We start from the raw sequence: 23,960 nt of genomic DNA on the forward strand, positions 1-23,960 counted from the left end.
CACTCCACTAACAAGCCTCTGCCCGATGGCATTCAGCTCTTGTTCCATGGGGGGGGGAACTCACCACAGCCATCTAGCTCCACTGCCCCTAGTGCTACTGCACTGTCTCAGGCCATCTCACACTGTCTCCAGTGTTACAGCTGTCTCCTAGGTCTAGGAGGTTCTCAGCGCAGGGACCCCAGGTCTAAAGGACATGCTCTGCTCCTGCCTCTTCTTGATTTTAGTGAGGTCCTCCTCCAACCTCTGTGGAATTGTTTCTTTTATAAGCCTACTCTTCCCACCAAGATCACAAACTGACCAATTCCCTCAGTAGGCCACAGGTACCTTATTTACATAGTAATTGACCAAACCCTGCAAAGGTTTTATATACTTCATTTGCAGAGTGAAATGTCCAATCTTCAGTAAAACTGCGGCCTAGCAAATCATCTTGGCAGAACTACAAACCCTGGCCTGAAAGGCAATATATATAAAGAGAAACCTGTTGCACTGCAGTGGGCTAGAATAAACTCTATGCTGTTGGATTGCAATTGGAGGTACTGCTGTGAACTTGTAGTTTTTAATATAATTGTATAATACATCCAAAAATAGGTAGATAGGTACATAGATAATCTCTATCTTTATGTAAAATTAAGGTCATGAAAGACAAAGACAAGCTGAGGAACTGACAGGAGACTAAAGAGACATGACTACTACATGTGACACATGATCCTGGATTGGATTCTAGATCTTTAAGAGTCATTATCGGGACAATCAGTAAAATTCAAATTAGATTGAATGATAATATTGGATTAAAGTTCATTTCCTGATCTTGATCATCATATTGTGGTTATGGAGGAGAGTAGACTTAGGAAATACACCCTGGAACATTAAGGGGTTAATGAGGAAATCAGGTATGCAATGTATTCTCAAATGGTTTAGAAATGTTAACAACTGGATGGATAATCCAGTGTTTATGGGAGCTCTGTGTACTCTTTCTGCAATTTTTACATGAATTAGAATTTCAAAATAAAAAGTTTTAAAAAATCAGATGTCATCCTCTACTAGAAATAACAGTCCACACAAACTTGTATGGGAACGTACACAGCCACTTTATTTATAGTAGCTCAACTGGAAAGACCCAAATGCCTACTCACTGATGAACAGATAAATTGTGATATATCAATATCATGGAAAACTACTTAGTGATAAAAATGAGCAAACTGCTGATAGATGCAACAATATGAATGAACCTCAAAAATACTATGTGAAAGAAGACACAAAAGACTACATACTGTATTGATTCCATTTATATGAAATTCTAGATGGAGAAAATTACACTGATAGAAAGCAAATTAGTGGGTGCCTAGGTTCTGGGGCTGGAGAGATTGACTGCAAAGGGACAAAAGGGAACTTTGGGGGGTAATGGAATGCTCTGTATCTTAATTATGATGACTACACAACTGTATACAATTATCAAATCTCATCGAATTGTTCACTTCACAGAGTTAATTTTATTTATATAAACTACAATTCAATAAAAGCCCTTGTGGTGCAGTGGTTAAGCATCTAGCTGCTAACCAGAAGGTTGATAGCTCGAATTCAGCAGCCGCCCCTTGGAAACCCTATAGGGCAGTTCTGCTGTCCCATAGGGTCGCTATGACTTGGAATTGACTCGACGGCAATTAAGTTTTTATAATTCAATAAAACTGATGTTAAGAATCCTACTAGTTCTCCATTTCACCCAGAGTATAAGCCAAAGTCTAAAACAGGGCTTCGAACCGAGTTCATTCTGGTTCTAGCCCCTGCTGAGGATGTGCATTTCCACCCCAGATATACTGAATCAGCATCTCCATTTTAACAAGATCCCCAGGCGATTCTTATGTATAAGTTTTGAGAACCACTGCTCTGCTGGTGGTTCTCAGAACTGGTCCCTAATCAGCAGCATTAGCATCACCTGGGAACTTGTTAGAAATGCAAATTATCAGCAAGGGTTCAAACTGGAATGAACTGGTTCGAAGCCCTGATCCAAAATAAACCTACACAATCCTCCAACTACTCTCCCCTGCCCTCATTCCACTCCAGCCATACTGGCCTTTCTGCTTCCTCTAATACCCAAAAACCAAACCCACTGCCATCAAGTCGATTCTGACTCATAGCAACCCCACAGGGTTTCAAAGGCTGCAAATCTCTACGGAATCAGACCACCGTATCTTTCTCCAGAGGAGCTGCTGGCGGTTTCTAACTGCCAACCTTTTGGTTAGCAGTCGATCACTCTGACCACTTCGTCACCAGGGCTCCTTTCCTCCAATACAGTACAACTCAAAGTGTGAGGACGATGAGGCTCATACTGAGGCCGGCCTGTGAAATGCTGTTTTCTGGTCTGAGACCAGGTTAGTACAAAAACTGAGATAACTGGTTAGAAAATTTAATAACAGTTGACACTGCTGCAACATCAAAGAGCATCATCCTTTTTCTAGTAATTCACTGTTACTTTATAACAGTACATGAATTTTGACACCTGGGTTAAAAAAGTTATTGAGATGAGTCAGAATCTGAACACGGTGAAGTCTTAGGAATAAACAATTATTTTGCTTTTCTCCCCTTTATGTATGCACAACAGCAATGTGCTAATAATCTATGTCTATATGAGTCTGTAAGTATACAATACAAATTCTAAGTGGTAAGGTAAAGTTTAGTTTAAAAAAATACTAAAACAGGAACACCAAAAACTGATCAGCAATGTCATTTTTTAATATGTGCTATACTTCCAGAAAACTGTCCACTTCTAAAGATATCCATGGTTCTACTAGCAGGGGACTGAATCCATAGCCTTTGGTAATAAATCAAATGCTAAAGAAAATGAGCTTTAGAAATATTTAAACATCAGTGTTTAAATCTTTCCCTGGAGGTCTTTTGATAAGAGGTTAGATATTAACCAAGCCGGTATTCTTCATGAGTAGTCTGCCTCAAGAGGGAATGAGCAAGTCTTAAAGTCAGTCACAAAATGCAGTGTTTGAAGATAGCATTTCCTGTCCATTTTCCCAGAAAACAGTAAGTAGAGTTACTCCTAAATGACCTTTTCAATCAACCACTGAACATAAAGATCCATGGAATACCTACTACCAGCAAACTATCACATTCATTTCTTTGAGGGATACAAGGATCCAATTTAGATCCTGCCGAGATCTCATTTGCTTCTAATAACCAAGACACTCACTTTTACCACTAGTACAACAGTCGTGACTAGCTTCTGTAATCTAATTCTCCGTTTCTTTTATTAAAATGGTTCAATGCTTCTGTACCATTAGCTGCTCCAAAATAAGTAACAAGAGAAAAGCATCCTATGACACAGTTTTATATGCTTTAAGATGTGTTCTAAACTAGAATAAGCATTTAATGATAGGGCAATGAGCTAATAAAACAAAACATACATAGAATACAAATAAAAGTTTATTGTACAAAATTAAGGCCTTCATATTTCACAGCTCACTAAGGCTAATGAAAGACTAGGTAATTATTTAAGTCCTCCACAAAAGTTTTACTATCCCCTCTGCTCCCAATCATAAAATGGCCTGACCAAAAGTTATCAAAACAAGCATAATAAATAAAGCCAAGTCCTTTAAAGAAGACTATTCCAAATGTTACTTCTTGGCATAGGTGATCTTCATGGCATGAGATGGCGTGATCTTAAATCCTTGTAAAGCATCCCTGGCAGCTCCAGCCTGCCCGTCATTTTCAAACTCAACAAAAGCTATGTCATGCCTCCCAGGCACCAAGCGCACTTCCTTAAAACCAGGGAACCTATAAAGAAGAGAATGCATGTATGTGTATATACGTATTTATATATACATAAATGACATCCAATACATAAATGTCTACCTTGTACTTAAATCTGTTAAGCAACTTCCTGATATAAGTCTAGGATGAAAGAGCTAGAAATGTAATTAAAACCATGAAAAGAACAGCAAGAATAATGTAAGCTAATTCTAATTTTGTCATTGTATCAATGCTTTGCTCCCTGTTTTACTTATCAATTAGAACTAGTAACTAAAAAATTAGAGAAAATTTAGCTTTTTATTTGCTAATCTGCAAACTGGCTTTAAATCACGATTAATCCCAGACCAAATCAATGAAACTGTTATACTCATCAATTAGAATTAGTAATTCAAAACTTAAGAGGTAATTTAGCTTTTTATTTGCTAAATCTGCAGACTGGCTTTAAATCACAATTAATCCCAGACCAAATCATGAAACGGTTAGGAATTACTGTGTGTGATGCATGAATGAATTCAGCCCAGGAAAGCACTATCTGTCCTGTCTGGAGGCTTGTTTATGAAAAAACTTACTGATTAAACAGCATGGATAACATCATCTCATTAGTCTCTTCTGGTAAGTTATTAAGGAATAAAATATAGTTTGGAGGGTAATCAGGGACCTATTAGAAAGAAAAAAAGGCAAAGTTAGCTTGCAGATACAAAAAAATGTATTGTGCCATTTGGCTCCTAATTAAAACCTAAACTTCAGAGAGCTATAGTCCACAGTTTAAAATGCTTGTGAAATCTTACAACACCTAACACTAAAGCTGAAAAACAAGGACCCCAGAGAAGTAAATATAAACCTAACAGTAATTAGACATTCTTCAAGTCACTTAACACAAATTAGAAGAGTACAAATCTTAATGAGGAGCCCTGGTGGCACAGTGGTTAAAACGCTTGGCTGCTAACTGAAAGGTCAGCGGTTCAAACCCACTGGCTACTCCTGGGAGAAAAATGTGGCGGTCTGTTTCTATAAAGATTTATAGCCTTGGAAACCCCATAAGTAGTTCTACCCTGTCTTATAGGGTCATTATGAGTGGGAATTGACTCGACAGCAGTGGGTTTTGGTTTTTACAAATAAATTTTAAGCATCTGGGAGTCAGTCATAATCGAGGATTATGTAATCTGGAGGATTACATAATTGAAAGATCTTAACCTGACATGAGAAGGCAGCATCATCACCCCTTCTCCACCACCCCTTCTCTGGTGGTAACACTAGATACTCCGTTACCATGCACTATTTATTGTTTACTATCTCCCAGCATATAAGAAAATTTGGAACTAATACAATCACCACTTGGTGACTTTTAATATTTGTTTTGCAAGTAAATGAGGTACACACAGCATCTAGTTACAAAGAAGTAGAAACAAACACTATTATTAGATATTAAACTACTTATTAGATAGCCCACTCTCAGGTTATAAGGAATGGGAACTATAGGGAGAGGGTTCCATATACAGGAAGAAAGCATCCCTGTCTTCAGACTAGTGTCATGAAGAGAAAACATCAAGTGTGAAGAACAATTAGTGAACAAGCTAAGACCTTACAGAATTAAGTCCTGGCTTTTGTGATCCGGACTGTAACTGCTGAGAGAGTGTAACTAAAGGAAACAGATATTGTAAGAAAGTGCAAATCACTTAAAATCAGAGGAAGAAAACCTTAGTGGTATAGAGAATTCTCTGGATTGAAGGATCTTGCCAGACTCTAGCATCCCAGCAAGCAAGTATGAAACCACTAATACATAACTGAGGCTTTCTCCTTGAGGTGTTTAGTGGGGAGATATCTGGTAAGGGGTTTCTTAAACATCAATATAAGGAGATTTAAACAACAACAGAAAAAAAGTAGAGCTGAAATAGATTTGTGCTGAGGCAGTGAGAGAATTTTCTCTAATGAGTATGTGACTCTACTAGAAGAGATAGTTTAGTGCTTCAGCCAACTGGAGTGACGACAGCTGGTTACTTTGTTACCAATGACGCCCATATGTAAAGCCTTGGGCTGAAAACAAAAATGTCTGCTCTCTGCCCTCAGAGAGTTTAAAACTTGTCATTTTGATTCTGTCACTGATTCATTACAGGAAACAAGAAATAAAGTCAGATTTTGTCTTGTCTCTCTGAAAGAAAATTAGAATACTTTGAGGAAAGGTTATGTTTTAATGTATTATGTCTTGCAGAGGGAGTTATTTTCTGTCTTTAGAGACATACACTAATCATTTATTGTTTATAATTTTAAAGTATGCACCCCATGGAAAACAGTATTACCTGAGGACTTGGTGTTGAATTTCCTTGAGTGTTAGCTGAATTTGGTGTTCCCTAAATTAAAGAAATAAGGAAACAGTTAAAATTCCCATCACCTACAAAAAAGCAGCAGGCGTCTATAATTACTAAATAAAAATAGTTAATTTCAACAGATTTCTTATTCAATTTAATTTGACTTTCTTTAAAAATTTATATCTCTGACTCAAAGATTCATGTGCTTAACTTGTCAGCTATTTTTGCAAGGTCTAGCCTTAAACGTTAAAGACTACATGATAAAATTTAACCTTAAACTTTACAATTATAGAGAAATACAAAAGAGAAAGACCAAGGACCAGTCAATCTTTCTTTCTCTCATAACTGGACAGAAGTCAAGCATTATATTTAGTGAAATTGACTTCTAATTACTTTCAATCCAGAAGTAACTACTTCTTAAATGATAATTTCATTTTTTATCTAGTAATACAAATTAGATTTTGCAATCCTAAAACATTCAAAGAAAGAAGCTTAAGTAGAGTACTCACAATTAAAGATAATATCTAAGGTATTATTTTATATGCAGCAGAACATGAGAACAAAGCCAACAGACATTAACATATTTTGGAGACGAATGGAATTTAATGTCTGCAAATTCAAATGAACCTGTTCAATATAAATTTGCATATGTAAAGGTATATATTTTAATTTGTTGCTTAAACATAAATACTAGAATTTTAAAAGTCAACCATTCTAGCTTCTTAAAAATCCACCTATTAAACACACAAATATATGCAAAGATCATCGCTCATGGGAGACAGATATACCCAACAAATTTATAACACCAAAAAAATTAATTTTTTGCCATCTTACCTGACCAGGCTTTTTGTTTGTGGTTGCTGCAGTCTGTTCCACAGTTTTGGCTTTTTTCTTTTCTTTTTTCTTTTCCTTGTCAGCAAAAGTGCCACGCATTTTAGATATTATATCAGAATCTGTTTTTGCATACTGGATTCGCTGTTTGAATTATTTGAAAAACAGGTTACTTTTCATTACAGTGAAGACTGTTTACACTAGTCATTAATATTTCAAATTTCATTATGAAAGTACATGGGGAGCTAATTTTCAACACACCCCTAAGGAAATCTGTCAAAACATACTGAATGCCAAATGAAAATAAATTGTGGCTTATGATTCACAACTCATAGGGTCGCTATGAGTCGGAATGGACTCGATGGCAATGGGTTTTCAACGGGGTATGATTCACAACTTAGACAAAGAGTTCAAATGTATTTATGAGAAGAAACACCATACACTTTCACATGAGAAAAACAGGACTTTAAAATATCTCTACCACTTCCTCTTTCCATTCAATAAAAGAAGACAATTTTCTGTATTGGAAAATTGTTCGTCCCTAGCAGTGACACTCAATGGAAGGATCAAGAGGTGTCAATCAGCTGTGGAATATGTCATGCGGAATGCGTTACCTCCACTGGGTAAGGTACCAAAGATTAGGAATGCCTTTCTTTTGGATCTAATTTTTTAAAATGATGACACCACTTTACATTTTAAAATGTTTTGAAAGGAAATAAAAGGACTGCACCACAGTGAATATAGCAGGTCCTTTGCTTATTTTTACTATGCCACAGCCAGCAAGAATAAGATGCACCTGCAAGACAGTGGAAATGTGTTGAAAACCACTGCTGTAGGAAAGCATTTCATAAACTACAATGTGCATTCTAATTAACCTGAGATCTTGTAAACGTGCAGATTCTTACACAGTAGGTCTGGGGGAGGCCTGAGATTCTACATTTCTAACAAGCTCTCAGGGGATGGTGATGCTGCTGGTCTGGGGACCACACTTTGAGTTACAAGGCCTGACCTAAAGCATTATCACACAGCTATACCAATTAACACCAATTAACAGGCAAATATTTTTGCCATGAGTTAAACTGTTTTCTACAATGGGCCTTTTTACAATCTGCAACTTCCCTTCCAAGCAAGCATTTCTTCCCTGGAGCTGATATGTCTCTGATCATATCCTACCTATCTAAAATTGCCTTATATAGCAAGAATTTAGTCTTGGCCTGAAGATAACAAGTGACATTTTAAAGTAGTGTGGGTTAGAAAGCAGAAACTTTGTCAAAACCAAGAGCGACTGTTTCCTTCAGCTACAGATAAATTTACTGGAGGAAACGAGACGGGAGCAGATCCACCCCCACACCTCAGTACCCAAGGCTTTCTCTGGCTGGTTTGGGCTGCTGTATACAGCAGCCCCAAATGTACTTAAACCTGCAAGCAGCTTTACAAGTCTTCTGTGTCGACATCTAAACAAAAGCAGATGGGCTGACTGCTGAAAGACCTATTATTTTACAGGATGTTAGGAGAATAAAATTCAGAGGTCTTCTATACAAGGGGAGTATAGTGATCCATAAAATGGTAGAACTGAAATGGGTATCTAGCTTAAACTAACTTTTGACTAGGTCCCAAGGATTCTCTCCCCACTCCCTTGGGTCTTCAACCTTGTCCCAGGTCTGAACAGATCTTGGGTGGTCTGTTCTGTGTTTATAACAACTTAAGCCTGTATCTGTCATTATGACTCAGTCCCCTGTGAAAATCTCTGATCTCAGCCACAGCTCTTGGCTGTCTAGAGCAGTGGTTCTCAACAAGGGGCGACTGTGGCCGTCAGGAGACACTGCTGGTTGTTACCTCTACCGGAAGTGCTAGTGGCATCTAGTAGGGAGAGGCCAGGGATGCTGTCAAACACCCTACAAATCACAGGATAGCATCCCTTCCCCATAACAAAGAATCATCTGGCTCAGAATGTCAAAGGTGCTAAGGCTGAGAAATCCTGGTCTAGACTGAACACCATAAGGAATAAAAGTCACCCACATCTTAAAGGCAGAGAAGGGGCAAGATTTACATTTATACCAAAGGTTTCATGAGAGAAGTCCTTAGAAGAAGGTTTTACTTTACTGAGGTATTTTTGGCATGAAGTAATCAAATGTTCTTGAATCACAGAGAATAATTTTGTTGTGAGTTCCAAGTTATAGCAAATTTTGTTCACTTCTGATCTCGTATGTTAGAGTTCAAACAGAAGAGCTATGAGTCGGAATCGACCCGACAGCAACAGGTTTAGTTTTTTTTTTAAACGCAAACGAATCAGCTCAAAGAACACCATTCCCTCTCTGCCAGGATGCTGGGGATATGGCAGTTCTTGCCATCTTCCCGAAGGCAAAGAACAGCCCTCCCCAAAACGCCTTCAATATAAAAGCAGTTTAATGGATTTTTTCCATCGGTTTAAAAGAAAAATTCGTTGGCAAAGTGAAGCTGGTGCAAAACACAGCAAACTATTTCTAGCTTTCCTGTATCTGAATAACAGGCACAAGCAGACTTGTCATCTCAACAAGTCTTAAAACTCTCGGCAGGAAAAAATTGCTCCTTCACATTTATGTAATTTCAGATTCAAACTAAAACCCAGTCTTAAATGCTCCTGCCAACTGAAATCTCAATTATTTCTTCAAACTACTAAGAATGATCAGCTAGTCTGAGGAAATGGCAATTTACTGAAAATTAGGGTATGTTGGTACCACTCCAGTTTTCTGGGACGGGCTGTTCCACACAGTGGCCAGTCAGCTGGGAAGTAATGGAATAGGGAGAGCTGGAGAGAGGATGAGAGGAAGGCTTGCTCCACTGATCGACAAAAAGTGCTCAGTCCTGAGTTAAAAGGTGTGGTATAGAGCAGGGTTCACCACATTACAGTCAGCAGCCAATGCTGTACATTTTTGTAGGTAAAGTTTTACTGAAGCATAGTGACATCCATTCACTTACGTTCTGTCTATGCCTGCTTTCCATGCTCTAAAGGAAAAGTTGAGTAGTTGCAACAGAGATCATCTGGACTGCAAAGCTTAAATATTTACTATCTGGCCCTTTACAAAAAGCTTGCTGACCCCTGCTATTCTTTTTTTTTTTACATTTTTTTTTTAATTGTACTTTAGATGAAGGTTTACTGAGCAAACAAGTTTCTTATTAAACATTAATACACATATTGTTTTGTGACACTAGTTACCAGCCCCACAAAATGTCAACACTCTCCCCTTCTCTCGACCTTGGGTTCTCATTGCCAGCTTTCCTGTCCCCTCTTGCCTTCTTGTTCTTGCCCCTGGGCTGGTGTGTCCATTTAGTCTCATTGTGTTTTATGGGCCTGTCTAATCTTTGGCTGAAGGGTGAACCTCAGGAGTGACTTCATTACTGAGGGGGCCACACTCTTGGGGTTTGTCCAGTCTCTGTCAGACCAGTAAGTCTGACCCCTGCTACTCTTGTTGTAAGTTGCCATCGAGTCGATTCCAACTCATGGTGACACCATGTGTGTCAGAGTAGAACTGTGCTCCATCAGATTTCCAAGGCTGTAACCTTTCAGAAGCAGATCACCAGACCTTACTTCCGAGGTGCCTCTGGGTGGATGTCAACCACCAGACTTCTGGTTAATAGGTCAGTGCTTAACCATTTGCGCCACCCAGGGACACCTACTGACCACCTGTTGTTGTTAGTTGCCAATGAGTCAATTCCGACTCATAATATAGAAAGAAAAAAAAATCATGAAAATGGGTGTTACATTAGCTTTCAGGTACTCAGCCAGATGCTGGTTATATTAATATAACTTGGTTAAGCAATTAGCCTTTCTGTGCCCAACTGCTCATCTGTAAAATGAAGGAGTTAGGCCAGTGTTCTGCAAGCTACATCCTATAGGCCAAATCCAGTCTGGTTCTCTATGGCTTATGAGTTAAGAATGATTTTTTTTTTTTTTAACAATTTTAAAGAAGAGTTGTTAAAAAAAACAAACAGTGAAAATATGATTAATTACCCGGCCCTTTACACACAGTGTTTGCTGACCCTAGGATGATACGAAAGAATGCCCAACTTCCTTACATTTTAGAGTTGGTGAAACTGACCAAGGGCACAGAGCCAGTAAATGGCAGAACCAGTATGAGGACTCAGTGGGCCTTGACTCTCAAAACCAGGTCACTTCACACTCCAATCCCAGAGGAAAGGCACTTTGGAGTTCATACCCAAGGTCCTGTGCGCTCTGCTGGCTGCTGGGAGGGCCTCTTGCCTTACACCCTGTCTCCACCCTAACCCAACTCTCTATCATCTCTAAGGGCCTCCTGGCTGCCTTCCCTACTCCTCCTCTGACCCTGCCACAATTCCAGTCTTCATCTAACCAGACAAGAATCTCATTAGGTCAATCCCAGCTTAAAATTTTCCAGGCATAACTATTTCATTTCTAGTCACCATTAATCATTAATAAAGCCTATGAATTTAAAACTATGAATTTTCCTTTGATCATTATTTTATCTAAACTGCAGAACTTCTGATATGTAGTATTTCACTATAGTATTTTCTGGAATTTCAAATTGGATTTCCTATTTGATTCATGATTTTTATTTTGTTTTGACACATACTTGTTTTTTATAAATTTACAGACAAGTTTCTTTTAATTTTCTAGGTTATTACTATTATTTTGAATAATATTGTGTTTTTGGTGAAAGTTCACACAGCAAGTTAGCCTCCATTTGACAATTTGCACACAACCTGTGTAGTGACATTAGTTACATTTTTCACAGTTTCTCAACATTTTGTTTAACTGCATTCTGATTATTTCATTTCCAGTGCTCGTTTCCCTGCCCCTTATCGTCTCATCTTTGCTATACAGTAAACCTTGACCTTTTGGTCTCGTACAGATGGTTTTTTACTAGAGCACCATCCTTACGGGTAATATCCTTTATTTTGTGTGCCACTCACTTATTTCGCTAAAAGGTGACCTCAGGGAATAGTTTCGGTTCAAGGTGTAAAGAGTGTCTCAAGGCGACAGTCTTGGGGAGTCCCAGTGAAGGAGCCCTGGTGGCGCAATGGTTAACTGCTTGGCTGGTAACCAAAAGGTCAGTGGTTCAAACTCACAAGTGGCTTCATGGTAGAAAAGACCTGGCGATCTGCTCCCGTAAAGATTACAGCCTAGGAAACCCTGTGGGGCAGTTCTACTCTGTCATATCGGATGGCTATGAGTCAGTATCAGTTCAAAGGCACGTAACAACAACATACCCCCATGTATGTTATTTTTTGGCCATTTGAACTGTTACAATTGAGAACTGAATTACACTCTACTACCAATGTGTTTCTACAAAAACAAATAAAATAAACCCAAACTCCCTTCCGTTTCCTCAAAGCCACCTCCCCACCCCCATGCTCCAAATACTCAAGCAACACCAGCCCTTGTTCAGTATCTCAAAACACTAAACTCTTTCCCTTTTTGAGGCCTTTCCATTGCTTTTCTCTCTGCAAGTGTTTCCTCTTCATCCTTCAGGTCTCAGCTTAAACTCTCCTCCAGAAAGCCCTTCCCTGACCAGTGTCTCTAAGTAGTAACCCTCCCTATACCAGCCAGTCATCCTCCATCACATCACCCTGTTATCTCCTTCACAGCACTTACCAGAACTAGGACCCCACTCCTCATGAGGGCTCAGCACACCCGAGTCAGATATGGGCCATATACAGCAGTGGTTGAGAACTGACTCCGAAGCCAGACTGCCTGGGTTAGAATCCCATGGCTGCCACTGAGTGACAAGGTACCTTCTGCTCTACTATCCTCATGGGTAAAATGGAGGCAGTAATAGTACAACAGTAGCTGTGATGTTTAATATAAGTAAAATGCCTAGAATATTTCTGAATACACAACACTCAGGAAATGCCAGCTACCACATCTGGTTTGCTTGCTCCTTTGCCCATCTCCTCCACCGGGATACAAGCTCCACATTCATATTCAGGCCTCTTATTCAATGCAACTAAGCTCACTTAAGAAAATCACAGCTTTTAGGAAGTATGCCTCCAACACAGAGAAGTAAAAAGCAGAAAGCAATAGCCAAACTTTCAAGTATACATTTATAAATCTGCCATACCACAACAGTGACTAAATCCAAAATAAGAAGATTGACTTACCATTGGTTTGCCATAAAATGGAAATCCTTGTAACTGTCTCAAGGCATTTGTGGATGAGCCCAGTTCTTTAAATATAACAAAGGCCTGTCCCCTCATCTTCATAGTCTTTAAAGCCACAATATCTACCACGTGGCCAAACTGAGAAAACAGGGCGTATAAGGATCGCTTCAATTCTGTGTAAAATTAGAGTAGAAACAAGTTATCTATGAATGAAACAGTGACGGAAGTTTTCATAAAACGACTGCGTTGAGTGTCTCCTCACTACACACACACAATTACATATTTCAATAAAAATATCATACTATTTCTGTTGGCTACATAATTTAAAAAGTTATTTGAAACCACAGTATCTGTATGAGTGAAAACAGACTCTGCACAGTGTCAGTCCCTACCTACTTTTATTTTATTTAAAAAGCCTTAAAATCCTCACACAAAAAGGGGCAAACCATTATTATAGGCACTAAGAAACGAGAGAAGTTCTGGAGCAGTGCAATTTTTTTAAGATAGTACTAGTTAAACACACTTTAGTTGCAAACCAATATGTACTTGTTAAAAGCACTTACCTTCTTTTTTAATTTTGTCATTCATATTGTTGATATAAATTGTATGATTTGGTCTGATATCCATGTTTTAGGTTAACTTGTTCCAACAGCCTAAAGAGAAAGTTATATTCTGTTATAAGCAGGGAGAATTAAATCATAGCACAGTGTGGCATAGGGATACAACACAAGGGTTATTATTTTTTCAATTCTCTATCAAGCCTGACTCCAAGAAAATGTCAGTTCAGCAGTAGTCTTTAATGCCTGTCCAATACTTGCTAGTTTTCCTTTTTAAACAAAAGAAGAGTTCTCAGGTTCAAAACTTTGGTCAAGTACCAGTAATTAGCCAGAATTTAATAGCACTATTTTATTCAATGCACTTATTTTTATATTTACCTTTCACTTATGATAAGTGATACTGTTTTTCCATTTACCTACTGAAATAACTTTTTATTAATGAAATTATTGAAAAACTGCATAGAGCTGAAGAAAAATGAAAAAGATACTAGCAAAGGTATATCCACTAAAAATCATTAAGATAGAACATTAATGAAGTTTGCCAAGCACTACTTCATGGCAACATTTAAGAAGCACTTTGACACCTATTACTTAATTGATACACATCACCTCACATGTCCCGACTCCAGGGTTATCACTAACCAATGTGAAAGAATGGAGCCCAGACAAAGCACTACAGTATCACATGATGATTAGAAACTCAGACCCTAGTACCAGGCAGACCTAAATTCAAATCCTGGCTATGCTCTTTACTAGCTGCTGACTGAGGGGAGCCACTTTCTCAAGCTTCAGGGTCCACATCTGTAAAATGGGGATGAAGGTCGCCATGAGTCGAAGCCAAATCCACAACAACTAACTACAATACCTACCCAAGAGAACTCAGAAGGCCAAAGGAGATAAAATCCAACAGCAGTAAGCCCTCAAAGTAGCTATTCTTAACAGCTACGACAGGTTAAGGACTTCCTGGGTGGTTCAAACACTTAACATGCTTGGCAGCTAACTAAAAGACTGAAGTTCACCCAGAGGCACCTTGGAAGAGAGGCCTGGAGACCTACTTCTGAAAAATCAGTCACTGAAAACCCAACAGAGAACAGTTCTACTCTGACACACACAGGTCGTCTGGAGTCAGAATCTACCGGAGGGCAACTGGTTTCTTATAGGTTAAGGTCTTTGCCTAAGGTCACATGGCACAGGCCTTGTATTTTCTCTTGCTCCTCTTTCACACTACCACACTGTTTCACTATATGCATAGTTTTTTATTGGCCAATTGTGAACTTGCTTTATCTCCTTGGGTAATCTCACATACTCCTTCACTTCACAAATATCTACGGGGCACCCCTTGTACGTGAACAGCACAGGATCACTGACAAACGAAGCAGTACTTATGCGGGTAACAGGTAAACAGTAACGCTACTACTGGAACTTGCTTTAGCCGCAATCTGAAGGAGTAGGGATGAGGTCGCAAAGGAGAAGCGGGAAGTGACAGAAACAGGTCAAACGGAAAGCGGGGAGACCGAACAGAAGGCTCTTACAACATCTCATGTGCGGTGTGATGGAAGCCTGGACGAGTACAGAGGTTCCCAAAGTCGCCGGAAAACAAGTGAAAGCTCAATAGCGAATTGTAAACACTTCGCACAAGCAAAGGAGCACTGTTTCTGTGCCGTGGAGTCGATTCCGACCCATAGCGACCGTACTGGACAACGGAGAACTGCCCCATAGGATTTCCTAGGCTGTAATCTTTACGAGAAGGAACCCAAGCGGTGCAGTGGTTAAGCGCTCAGCTGCTAACCGAAAGGTCGGCGGTTCGAACCCACCAGCAGCTCCACGGGAGAAAGATGCGGCGGCCGGCTTCCTAAAGATTTACAGCCTTGGAAACCCAAGGAGGCAATTCTACCCTGTCCTATAGGCTCGCTATGAGTCAGAATCGACTCCACGGCACACAACAACAATCTTTACGGGAGCAGATCTCCAGGTCTTTTTTCCCAGGGAGCTGCTGGTAGGTTCCAACAGCCGACCTTTCGGTTAGCAGCAGCCGAGTGCTTAACCACTGCGCCACCAGGACTCCTTAAGGAGTACAGTAGGCATTAGTTATTTATTTGGTAGGCACAAGTCTGGCGTCCCTCCAGACAGCACTCCCGACACAGGAATACATGCCCAAGGCCTCGGCCGGAAGCCCACAGGCGCGCGATCCCGGTCCTATCCAGTCCGGCTAGAGACAATGCTCCTAAGATCCGAGGCCTCCCTGGGCCAGCGCGTCAGTCAGTCCATCGCTGACCCCTCCGCGAACGCTCGGCCGGATCTGCTCGGCCCCACCATCGCGCCTCATCCTCTCCGGGTTCCGACAGGAGACAAATCGGGCAAAGAAGCCCTGAGAACCGAAATAGCCAGACAGCAAGAGCTCTAACCCACCTTAGGCCTTCTCCGGTTTGAATCGAAAGCCGGAAACAGAGCCAGACACCGGAAGCAGCGCTACCACGCGCCTTAATAGAGCGCCGGCAAGTCGAGAAGTCGAGCACAGAGTCGATCGATGCCGGGCGGCGACTGCTGGGAATCTCTCGGCGCTTGCTCGTATCTGGTGGGCGGGGAGAAGGGGCGGGAAAGGGGAGTAAGGAAAGGGGGTAGTTTTGTAGGGACTGTGCAGTGTTAAACAGAAATCCTGGGACCAAAGAGTGAGGGGATAACGGAAGGGGATTCACTCATTCTCCCCCCCCTCCCGCCCCAACAACGACCTTGAGCTAAAACCACACACTGGTGTCTTCCAGCTCCCCAGATGCCACATAATTTTACAGGCGCAGCCCCTCATGCTGACTGGGGCAGGTGCCATGGTCTTCCCTTTTCTGGGTCTGGTGGCCCCAGGTTTAACATATCTTTAGGTCAGCTGGTACTCCCCAAGTTGCCTTTGATTCCTGGGACTCTGAGGGAACTCTCCTCCAGCATTCTACCGATGAGCTTGAATCTCAGAGGCAGCCCAGTTTGAGTGAATTGATGTCTCTCTCTGGTCATCTCACCAGTTATGATAACCACATTTGAGTTGTAACCAAAACCCATAAGATCATCTCTCTAAACTCACTCAAAAAACGGTAATTCATTACTACTCTTCCCACCCTCTCCCCACCCCACCAAAATACCTAGATTTTTTCTTGAGTAATTCAAGCAGTTGGTGTTTATGCTAAGCCGAATAGGAATTCAAAAACAAAAATGCATTCATTAATGCATCCGTTCAACAAATATGTGTTAAGTATCAGCTACTGAAATATGAAATGGCTGTTATGAGCCAAGGTTGGGAAATCTAATCTCCTATCTCCCAGAACCTTACTTTCCTCATTTGTAAAAGGGGTCACAATAGTAACGCCTCTGGAATTATTGTGAGGGTTAAATGAGCTAAGTGTAAAACCATTAGTACATTTCCAGGTACAAAATAAATGGTTCACAAATGTTATTTGTTAAATGCTGGCTATGACTTGGACATACGGTTTTATCAGCTGGGGATTTTTATTTCAAAAGGGCACCTAAAGTCTGTAAGAACAAAAATTCTATTAAGCAATAATAGAAACTGATTGAAGTTTATTTAATATACAATTTGCAAATTGTGGTAACATTTCAACTAGGGAGTCAAAAATGTTCCCAAGAGGAAAGAACTTCCAGAGATTCTTATACCCCATCTTATCGACGTTGCCATGGAAAATGGGCCAAAACAAACTGAAAAAAAAAAAAAAAAAATTATGGTCAGAAAGGAATTCATATAGCGTTGTCTTGAAGAATAATTGAAATAATTACTGATTTACCCTGAAACATAGCTCTAGTCTGACCTTTGGAGTTTCTGTTTCTTGAAACTGACTGCATGTAAATAATTCTTCAAAAGAACACAATGTCTAAGGCAAAACGATCTTTACTAAGCTGTTTACTAGGCTATTGTTTGGCTTAAAGGTGACTTTAAGAAACCAGTTTCCTCAAGGTTCAAAAGAACATCTCAGGGCAATGGCCTGGCTGGGTCACTCCACCTCCATGAGGCCAGAAATCTGGATTACAGGAGAATTAAAACTTCATTTCTCAAGTCACAACAACATGGAAATGATTAGTCAGATATGAAATAATCTCCACTGGAATGTAAGCTTCTCAAGGGTGAAGATTTTTGTCTGTTTTGTTCACTCAAGTAGCCTCAGTAACTAGAAAAGTGGCCATATGAATTAATGAAATTTGATGGAAAATTGAGCAAACACTAAAACAAATGTAAAGTCTTATGAGGATGCACATAAGTGTTGGAAATAATGTTAAACAATCACATAAAAATATTCTTTTGTTATATAGATACTCAAATTAGAAGAAATGTAAATAGTCCTATCTCAGGTAAAGACTTATGGTGTATCCCTAACAAATTAAAAAAGAATATATAATATAAAAAAAATTAACAAAGAACAAGTTGCCCTGTACTTTAGTATGGGCATCTGAGCAATTAATTATTCAGAATTCTATTTGATGATAATGAGGATGGTTGTCTTAGGCTGGGTTCTCTAGAGAAGCAAAACCAGTAAAGCATATAAATATATATAAAGAGAGGGAGATTTGTATCAAGGAAATGGCTCATGTGGTTGTATAGGCTATAACATCCCAAGTCCATGGGTCAGGAAAGAGGCTTCTGATTCACGTAGTCAGCAACGGGGCTGGCAAACCCAAGATCAGCAGGCTGGAGAGCAGAGCTGTTGTTCACAGGCTGTGAAGACTGACGAATCCCAAGATCAGCAGGCAAGTCTGCAGGTAAGCTGCTAGCTCAAGTCCCAAGAACTGGAGGTCAGACGAACAGGAGCCAGCTGCAGGATCCAGATAGAGCAAAAGCACCTGAGCCCTGCCTGAATATCCACCTAAACTAGATGCAGGCCACATGCCCAAGGAAACTCCCCTTCAACTGATTGGCTACTCACAGCAGATTCCATCATGGGGGTGATCATGTATCACATCTCAACAGAGAAGTGATCCCATTATACAACTGCCAAAACACTGAGAATCATGGCCCAGTCAAGTTGACGTACAATCTTAACCATCACAGTCCACCCCTTGTCAACTTAGCATTGGTACATATCTCCTTAAACCATACATTATCTCTGAAAAAAGACAATTATAAAGTCATACTTGGGGCTAACATGATACAATGAACACACATACAACCAAAAATGCAGTAGCCCTGTTTATGTCTTATATAAGTGAAGAAAACAAAAATATTTGATGCACACATACAAACCAGAAATACTCATAATAATTGCAGTCCTCATTTCTGCAACTGGTCATGCAGCTTTAACTGGTATTTTAGAACTACCTTCTTCACCACCCATTCTGTATTCCCTTTGCCCTCAGCAAGCACCTCAGCTGGTCGTGATTCTTTGCCTGGTGGGATGACCCAAACGCTCATTCCTGAAGGGTCTGGGCCATCAAGTAGTCATGTCAGAATTGGGTTGCTGTAGTTTTCCATTGACTTTAATCACAGGGCATGGTAGTACTCAGAGACGCCCTAAAGGATATTCTGCATTCCAGACATATACTCTTCTTTACCTCCATTATGTAATAGCAATGTGATTGATCCATACTGGCTGATCAATCACATCAGCCAGTATGGTAACTCCCTTCTTTGCCTGTTGATCCAGAGACATAAGGAGCCCAAAATGGCCAGGTGACATTCTTAGCTTCCAGTTCAATGGAATCAGTGATGAGTCTCTAGATGGGCACATTCCTCCCTTTGGAACCTCTAGACGTGCAGAGCATAATGTCACAGGGACAGGAGGCAAAAATCTTGCAAGTGGGTCACTAGGGGTAATAGTGAGTGATGCCACTCCCATTTCCACCCCTTGATTCCGGGACCCATGAATATTGGTTATGGGAAATAAAGCACCATATATTGGATGCTGGTTTAAAGCATATACAGCCTCCTGGAGAACACTGCCCCAACACTGCAAGGTATTGCCACCTAGCTGGCATCGTAATTGTGTCTATAGGAGGCCATTCCTTTGTCCTGTTAAGCCAGCTGCTTCAAGATGATGGGGAATATGATAAGACCAGTGAATTCCATGAGCACCGGTCCACTGCTGCGCTTCATTTTCTGTGAAGTGAGTCCCTTGATCTGAGGCAATGCGGTGTGGGATACCATGATGGTGGATAAGGCATTCTGTAAGTCCACACACGGATGGTAGTTTTGGCAGAAGCATTGTGTTCAGGGAAGGCAAATCCATACCCAGAGTGTCTATTCCAGTAAGGACAAAATGCTGCCCTTTCCATGATGGAAGTGGTCCAATGTAATCAACTTGCCACCAGGTTGCTGGCTGATCACATCAAGGGATGGTGCAATATTGGGGACTCAGTGTTGGTCTCTGCTGCTGAAAGATTGGGCACTCAGCACTGGCTGTAGCCAAGTCGGCCTTAGTGAGTGGAAGTACATGTTGCTAGGCCTATACATAACCTCCCTCCCTGCCACCATGGCCACTTTGTTCATGAGCCCATTGAGCAATGACAAGAGTAGCTGAGGAAAGAGGATGAGTGGTTTCCACAGAATGCGTCATCCTATCCACTTGATTGTTAAAATCCTCCTCTGCTGAGGTCACCCTTTGGTTAGCATTCACATGAGACACAAATATCTTCACTTCTTTGGCCCATTCAGAGAGGTCTATCCGTACACTTCTTCCCCATAAATCCTTGTCTTCAATTTTCCAATCATGTTCCTTCTAAGTCCCTGACCATCCAGCCAAACCATTGGCCACAGCCCATGAATCAATATACATTCACACCTCTGGCCATTTCTCCTTTCAAGCAAAGTGAACAACCAGGTGCACTGCTCGATGTTCTGCCCATTAGGAGAATTTCCCTTCACCACTGTCCTTCAGGGAGGTCCCAGAAAGGGGCTGTAGTGCTGCCACTGTCCATATTTGAGTGGTGCCTGCATATCATGCAGAACCATCTGTAAACCAGGCACGAGTTTTCGCATCTTCAGTCAACTGATCATAAGGAACTCCCCCATGTGGCCATAGGTGCAGACTGGGAGATGGAAGGTAATGTGACAGAAGTGGAGACCATGGGCATTTGGGCCACTTCCCCATGCAACTTACTTGTGCCTTCAAGTCCTGCTCAAGCCCAATCTCGTATATACCACTTCCATTTAATGATGGAGTGCTGCTGCACATGTCTAACTTTATGACTCTGTGGGTCAGACAACACCCAGTTCGTGACAGGCAGCTCAAGCTGTATGGTGACTTTGTGTCCCATGGTTAAGCATTCAGTCTCTACTAAGGCCCAGTAACAAGTCAAAAGCTCTTTCTATAAAGAAGAGTAGTTATCTGCAGAGGATGGCAGGCCTTTGCTCCAAAATCCTAAGGGTCTGCACTGTGGTTCACCAATAGGAGCCTGCCAAAGACTCCAGACAGCATCTCTGCCACAGACACTTCAAGCACCATTGGATCATATGACCCAAGTGGCAGAGCGGCTTGCACAGCAGCCTGAACCTGTTGCAGAGCCATCTTTTGTTCTGGGCGCCACTCAAAACTAGCAGCTTTTCGAGTCACTTGATAAATAGGCCAGAGTAGCACACCCAAATGAGGAATATGCTGCCTCCAAAATCCAAAGAGGCCCACTAGGTGTTGTGCCTCCTTTTTAGTTGTGGGAAGAGCCAGATGAAATTCCTTCACTTTAGAAGGAATAGCCCAACATGCCCTACACCACTGGGCCCCTATAAATTTCACTGAGGTGAAAGATGCCCGAATTTTTGTTGGATTATTGCCTACCCTCTAGCATGCAAATGTTTTACCAATAAGTCCTGAATCATTGACACTTCTTCCTTATTAGGTCCAATCAGCATAATATCATCAATGTAATGGGCCCGTGTGATGTCTTGTGGAAGGGAAAGGTGATCAAGGTCCCTGCAGACTAAATTATGACATAGGGCTGGAGAGTTGATGTAGCTCTGAGGTAGGCAACTGAAGGTGTATTGCTGGCCTTTCCAGCTAAAGGCAAACTGCTTCTGATGGTCCTTCAAAACAAGTATGAAGAAAAAGGCATTAGCCAGATCAATAGCTGCATACCAGGCACCAGGAGATGTATTAATTTGCTCAAGCAATGAGACTACATCTGGAACAGCAGCTGCAGTTGGAGTCACCACCTGGTTAAATTTTCGATAATCCAATGTCATTCTCCAAGATCTGTTTTTTCGCACAGGCCAAATAGACGAGTTGAATGGGGATGTGGTGGGAATTACCACCCCTGCATCCTTCAAGTCCTTGATGGTGGCAGTAATCTCTGCAATCCCTCCATGAATGTGGTATTGCTTTTGGTTTACTATTTTCCTAGGTAGGGGCAGTTCTAATGGCTTCCACTTGGCTTTTCCTACCATAATAGCCCTTACTCCATTTGTCAGGGACCCAATGTGAGGGTTCTTCCAGTTGTTGAGTATATCTATTCCAGTTATGCATTCTGGAACTGGGGAAATCACTACAGAATGGGTTCAGGGAACCACTGGACCTACTGTGAGCCAAGACTCCATTAATAACCTGACCTCCAAGTGCCCCAACTCTGACTGGTGGGCCACAGTGACACTTTGGGTCTCCTGGAATTAGTGTCAATTCAGAGCCAGTATTCAGTAATCCTGAAAATTCTGATTATTTCCTTTTCCCCAACAAACAGTCACTCTCGTAAAAGGCCGTAGATCCCTTTGGGGAAGGCTGGGAGAAAGATTAACAATATATGTGTTTGGCAGTGTATTGGAGTCCTTCCTCAAGGGGACACAGCCTCCCTTTTAATCAAGGGTTGTAGCTCTGTAAACTAGCTCAAGTCTAGGAATTGCATGAGAGACCGTGACTCTCTATTCTGGTGATTTCAGTTAGACTGCTGTTCACTTGACCTAGAATTCATCCACTTGTACAGATCAAGTAAATATTTAGTAGATTTCCTACTTATTTCACTCCTAGGGACACCATGACTAAGTAGCCAATGCCATAAGTCCATACAAGTCAGACTATCTGATTACTGCTTTGACTCTGCTGTCCATTATGGTAACCACACCCACCTTGTCTTTGTTGATTGAGTGCTGCCACTTGACCCCTACGACTATGGGCTCCAATTGGCCCCCTTGTAGTTAGGTGTGTTAATGCATTTAGGGCAGTTCCCACTATCAAATCTGACTTAAATAAAATAGCAATCACAGCAGTCTTCAAGGATGCTGGGGCTCCTTTCACAAATTTGTTCCTCACAGTTGTGGTAAAAGGTGTGTTTTCTGGGCACTCCATGCGTGGGTCTGTGGGTCTAATCTTATAAATCCACTCTAGCATGCCACTTTTCCTAAGCCTTTGGATACTTTCTTCTGCATTATACCAAGGCAGGTCTGGTACTTCAGCTTGACTTAGTGTAGGCCACCTCGTAATCCATACTTCAGCAAGCCAATCAAATAAACTTAGATCCTTTCCTAACTTCTCAAGCTGAAACACTGAATGAAGAATCTGTGCTTAGTGAGTCCATATCAATAAACTCAGACTGATCCATCTTTATATTTCTTGCATACATCTTTATATTTCTTGCACCGTTATCCCACACCCTTAATAGCCATTCCCGCACATATTCCCCAGGTTTCTGTTTGTACATATTAGAAAAGTCAAGCAGTTCTTTTAGAGTATAGAGTACCTCTCCTGGGTTACAGTTTGTACTTCATCTTTTGCGGCTCACTGGGACTTAAGGCTAGTTATAGCTCTAGAAGCCAAAATTGCTGGGGAATGTTTTGAGAATATTTAGCATTGTCTTGTAAAGAATCTGCCTCAGGCAATCTCCCAGGCAATGACCTAGACAAAGGCGCTTTAGATGCAGCTGGGTTAATCTCCTTAGACGGGAGCGGAAGGGCTAAGGGTTCTGTTGCCAGGAGTGATTCAATGCAGTTTAGGGGCTCAGTGTCTCCAGCTTCTTGATCATCCGCCCATATGTCCCCATTCCAGGTTTTAGGATCCCATTTCTTCCCAATCAATGCCCTCACTTTAACTTCAGACACCTTCTAAGTTTGGCAGTTGAGTTGGCATTATAATTCAGCCATTCTTTTTTTAAAAAATTTTTAATGGTACTTTAGATGAAAGTTTACAGAACAAATAGTTTCTCATTAAACGGTTAGTACACATATCGTTTTATGATATTGGTTAACAACCCCACAACATGTCAACACTCTCCCTTCTTGACCTTGAGGACATTTTTTTGGTGAAAGTATACATAGCCAAAGTTACACCATTTTGAAAGTTTCTACATGTACAATTCAGTGACATCAATTACATTCTTCTAGTTGTGCTGCTATTCTCACTATCCATTTCCAAATTATTCCATCACCATTATCTTCAACTCACTGTCCCCTAGGCTTCTCATCAAATCTTTTGAGTTGCTGTTGTCA

General features: G+C 40.9%; 1 protein-coding gene across 2 annotated transcripts; it reads right to left on the bottom strand.

Moving 5' to 3' along the window:
- Positions 1 to 3,407: 3,407 nt before the first annotated feature.
- SNRPB2 (small nuclear ribonucleoprotein polypeptide B2) lies at positions 3,408 to 16,085 on the bottom strand. 2 transcript variants are annotated; one of them, XM_004376453.2, is made up of 7 exons: positions 15,977 to 16,085; positions 13,574 to 13,663; positions 13,011 to 13,183; positions 6,897 to 7,037; positions 6,054 to 6,104; positions 4,326 to 4,414; positions 3,408 to 3,780 (listed from the first exon to the last, which is right to left on the bottom strand). In XM_004376453.2, exons 2-7 carry the CDS (start codon positions 13,635 to 13,637, stop codon positions 3,621 to 3,623), a joined length of 678 nt encoding a protein of 225 aa, XP_004376510.1. In that variant the 5' UTR covers positions 13,638 to 13,663; positions 15,977 to 16,085; the 3' UTR covers positions 3,408 to 3,620. The 2 variants fall into 2 exon arrangements, with proteins under 2 accessions (XP_004376510.1, XP_023587185.1); XM_023731417.1 differs by lacking the exon at positions 15,977 to 16,085 and adding an exon at positions 15,100 to 15,273.
- Positions 16,086 to 23,960: the final 7,875 nt, after the last annotated feature.

Source organism: Trichechus manatus, unplaced genomic scaffold (genome assembly GCF_000243295.1).
Source record: "Trichechus manatus latirostris isolate Lorelei unplaced genomic scaffold, TriManLat1.0 scaffold00042, whole genome shotgun sequence".
Taxonomy (NCBI): domain Eukaryota; kingdom Metazoa; phylum Chordata; class Mammalia; order Sirenia; family Trichechidae; genus Trichechus; species Trichechus manatus.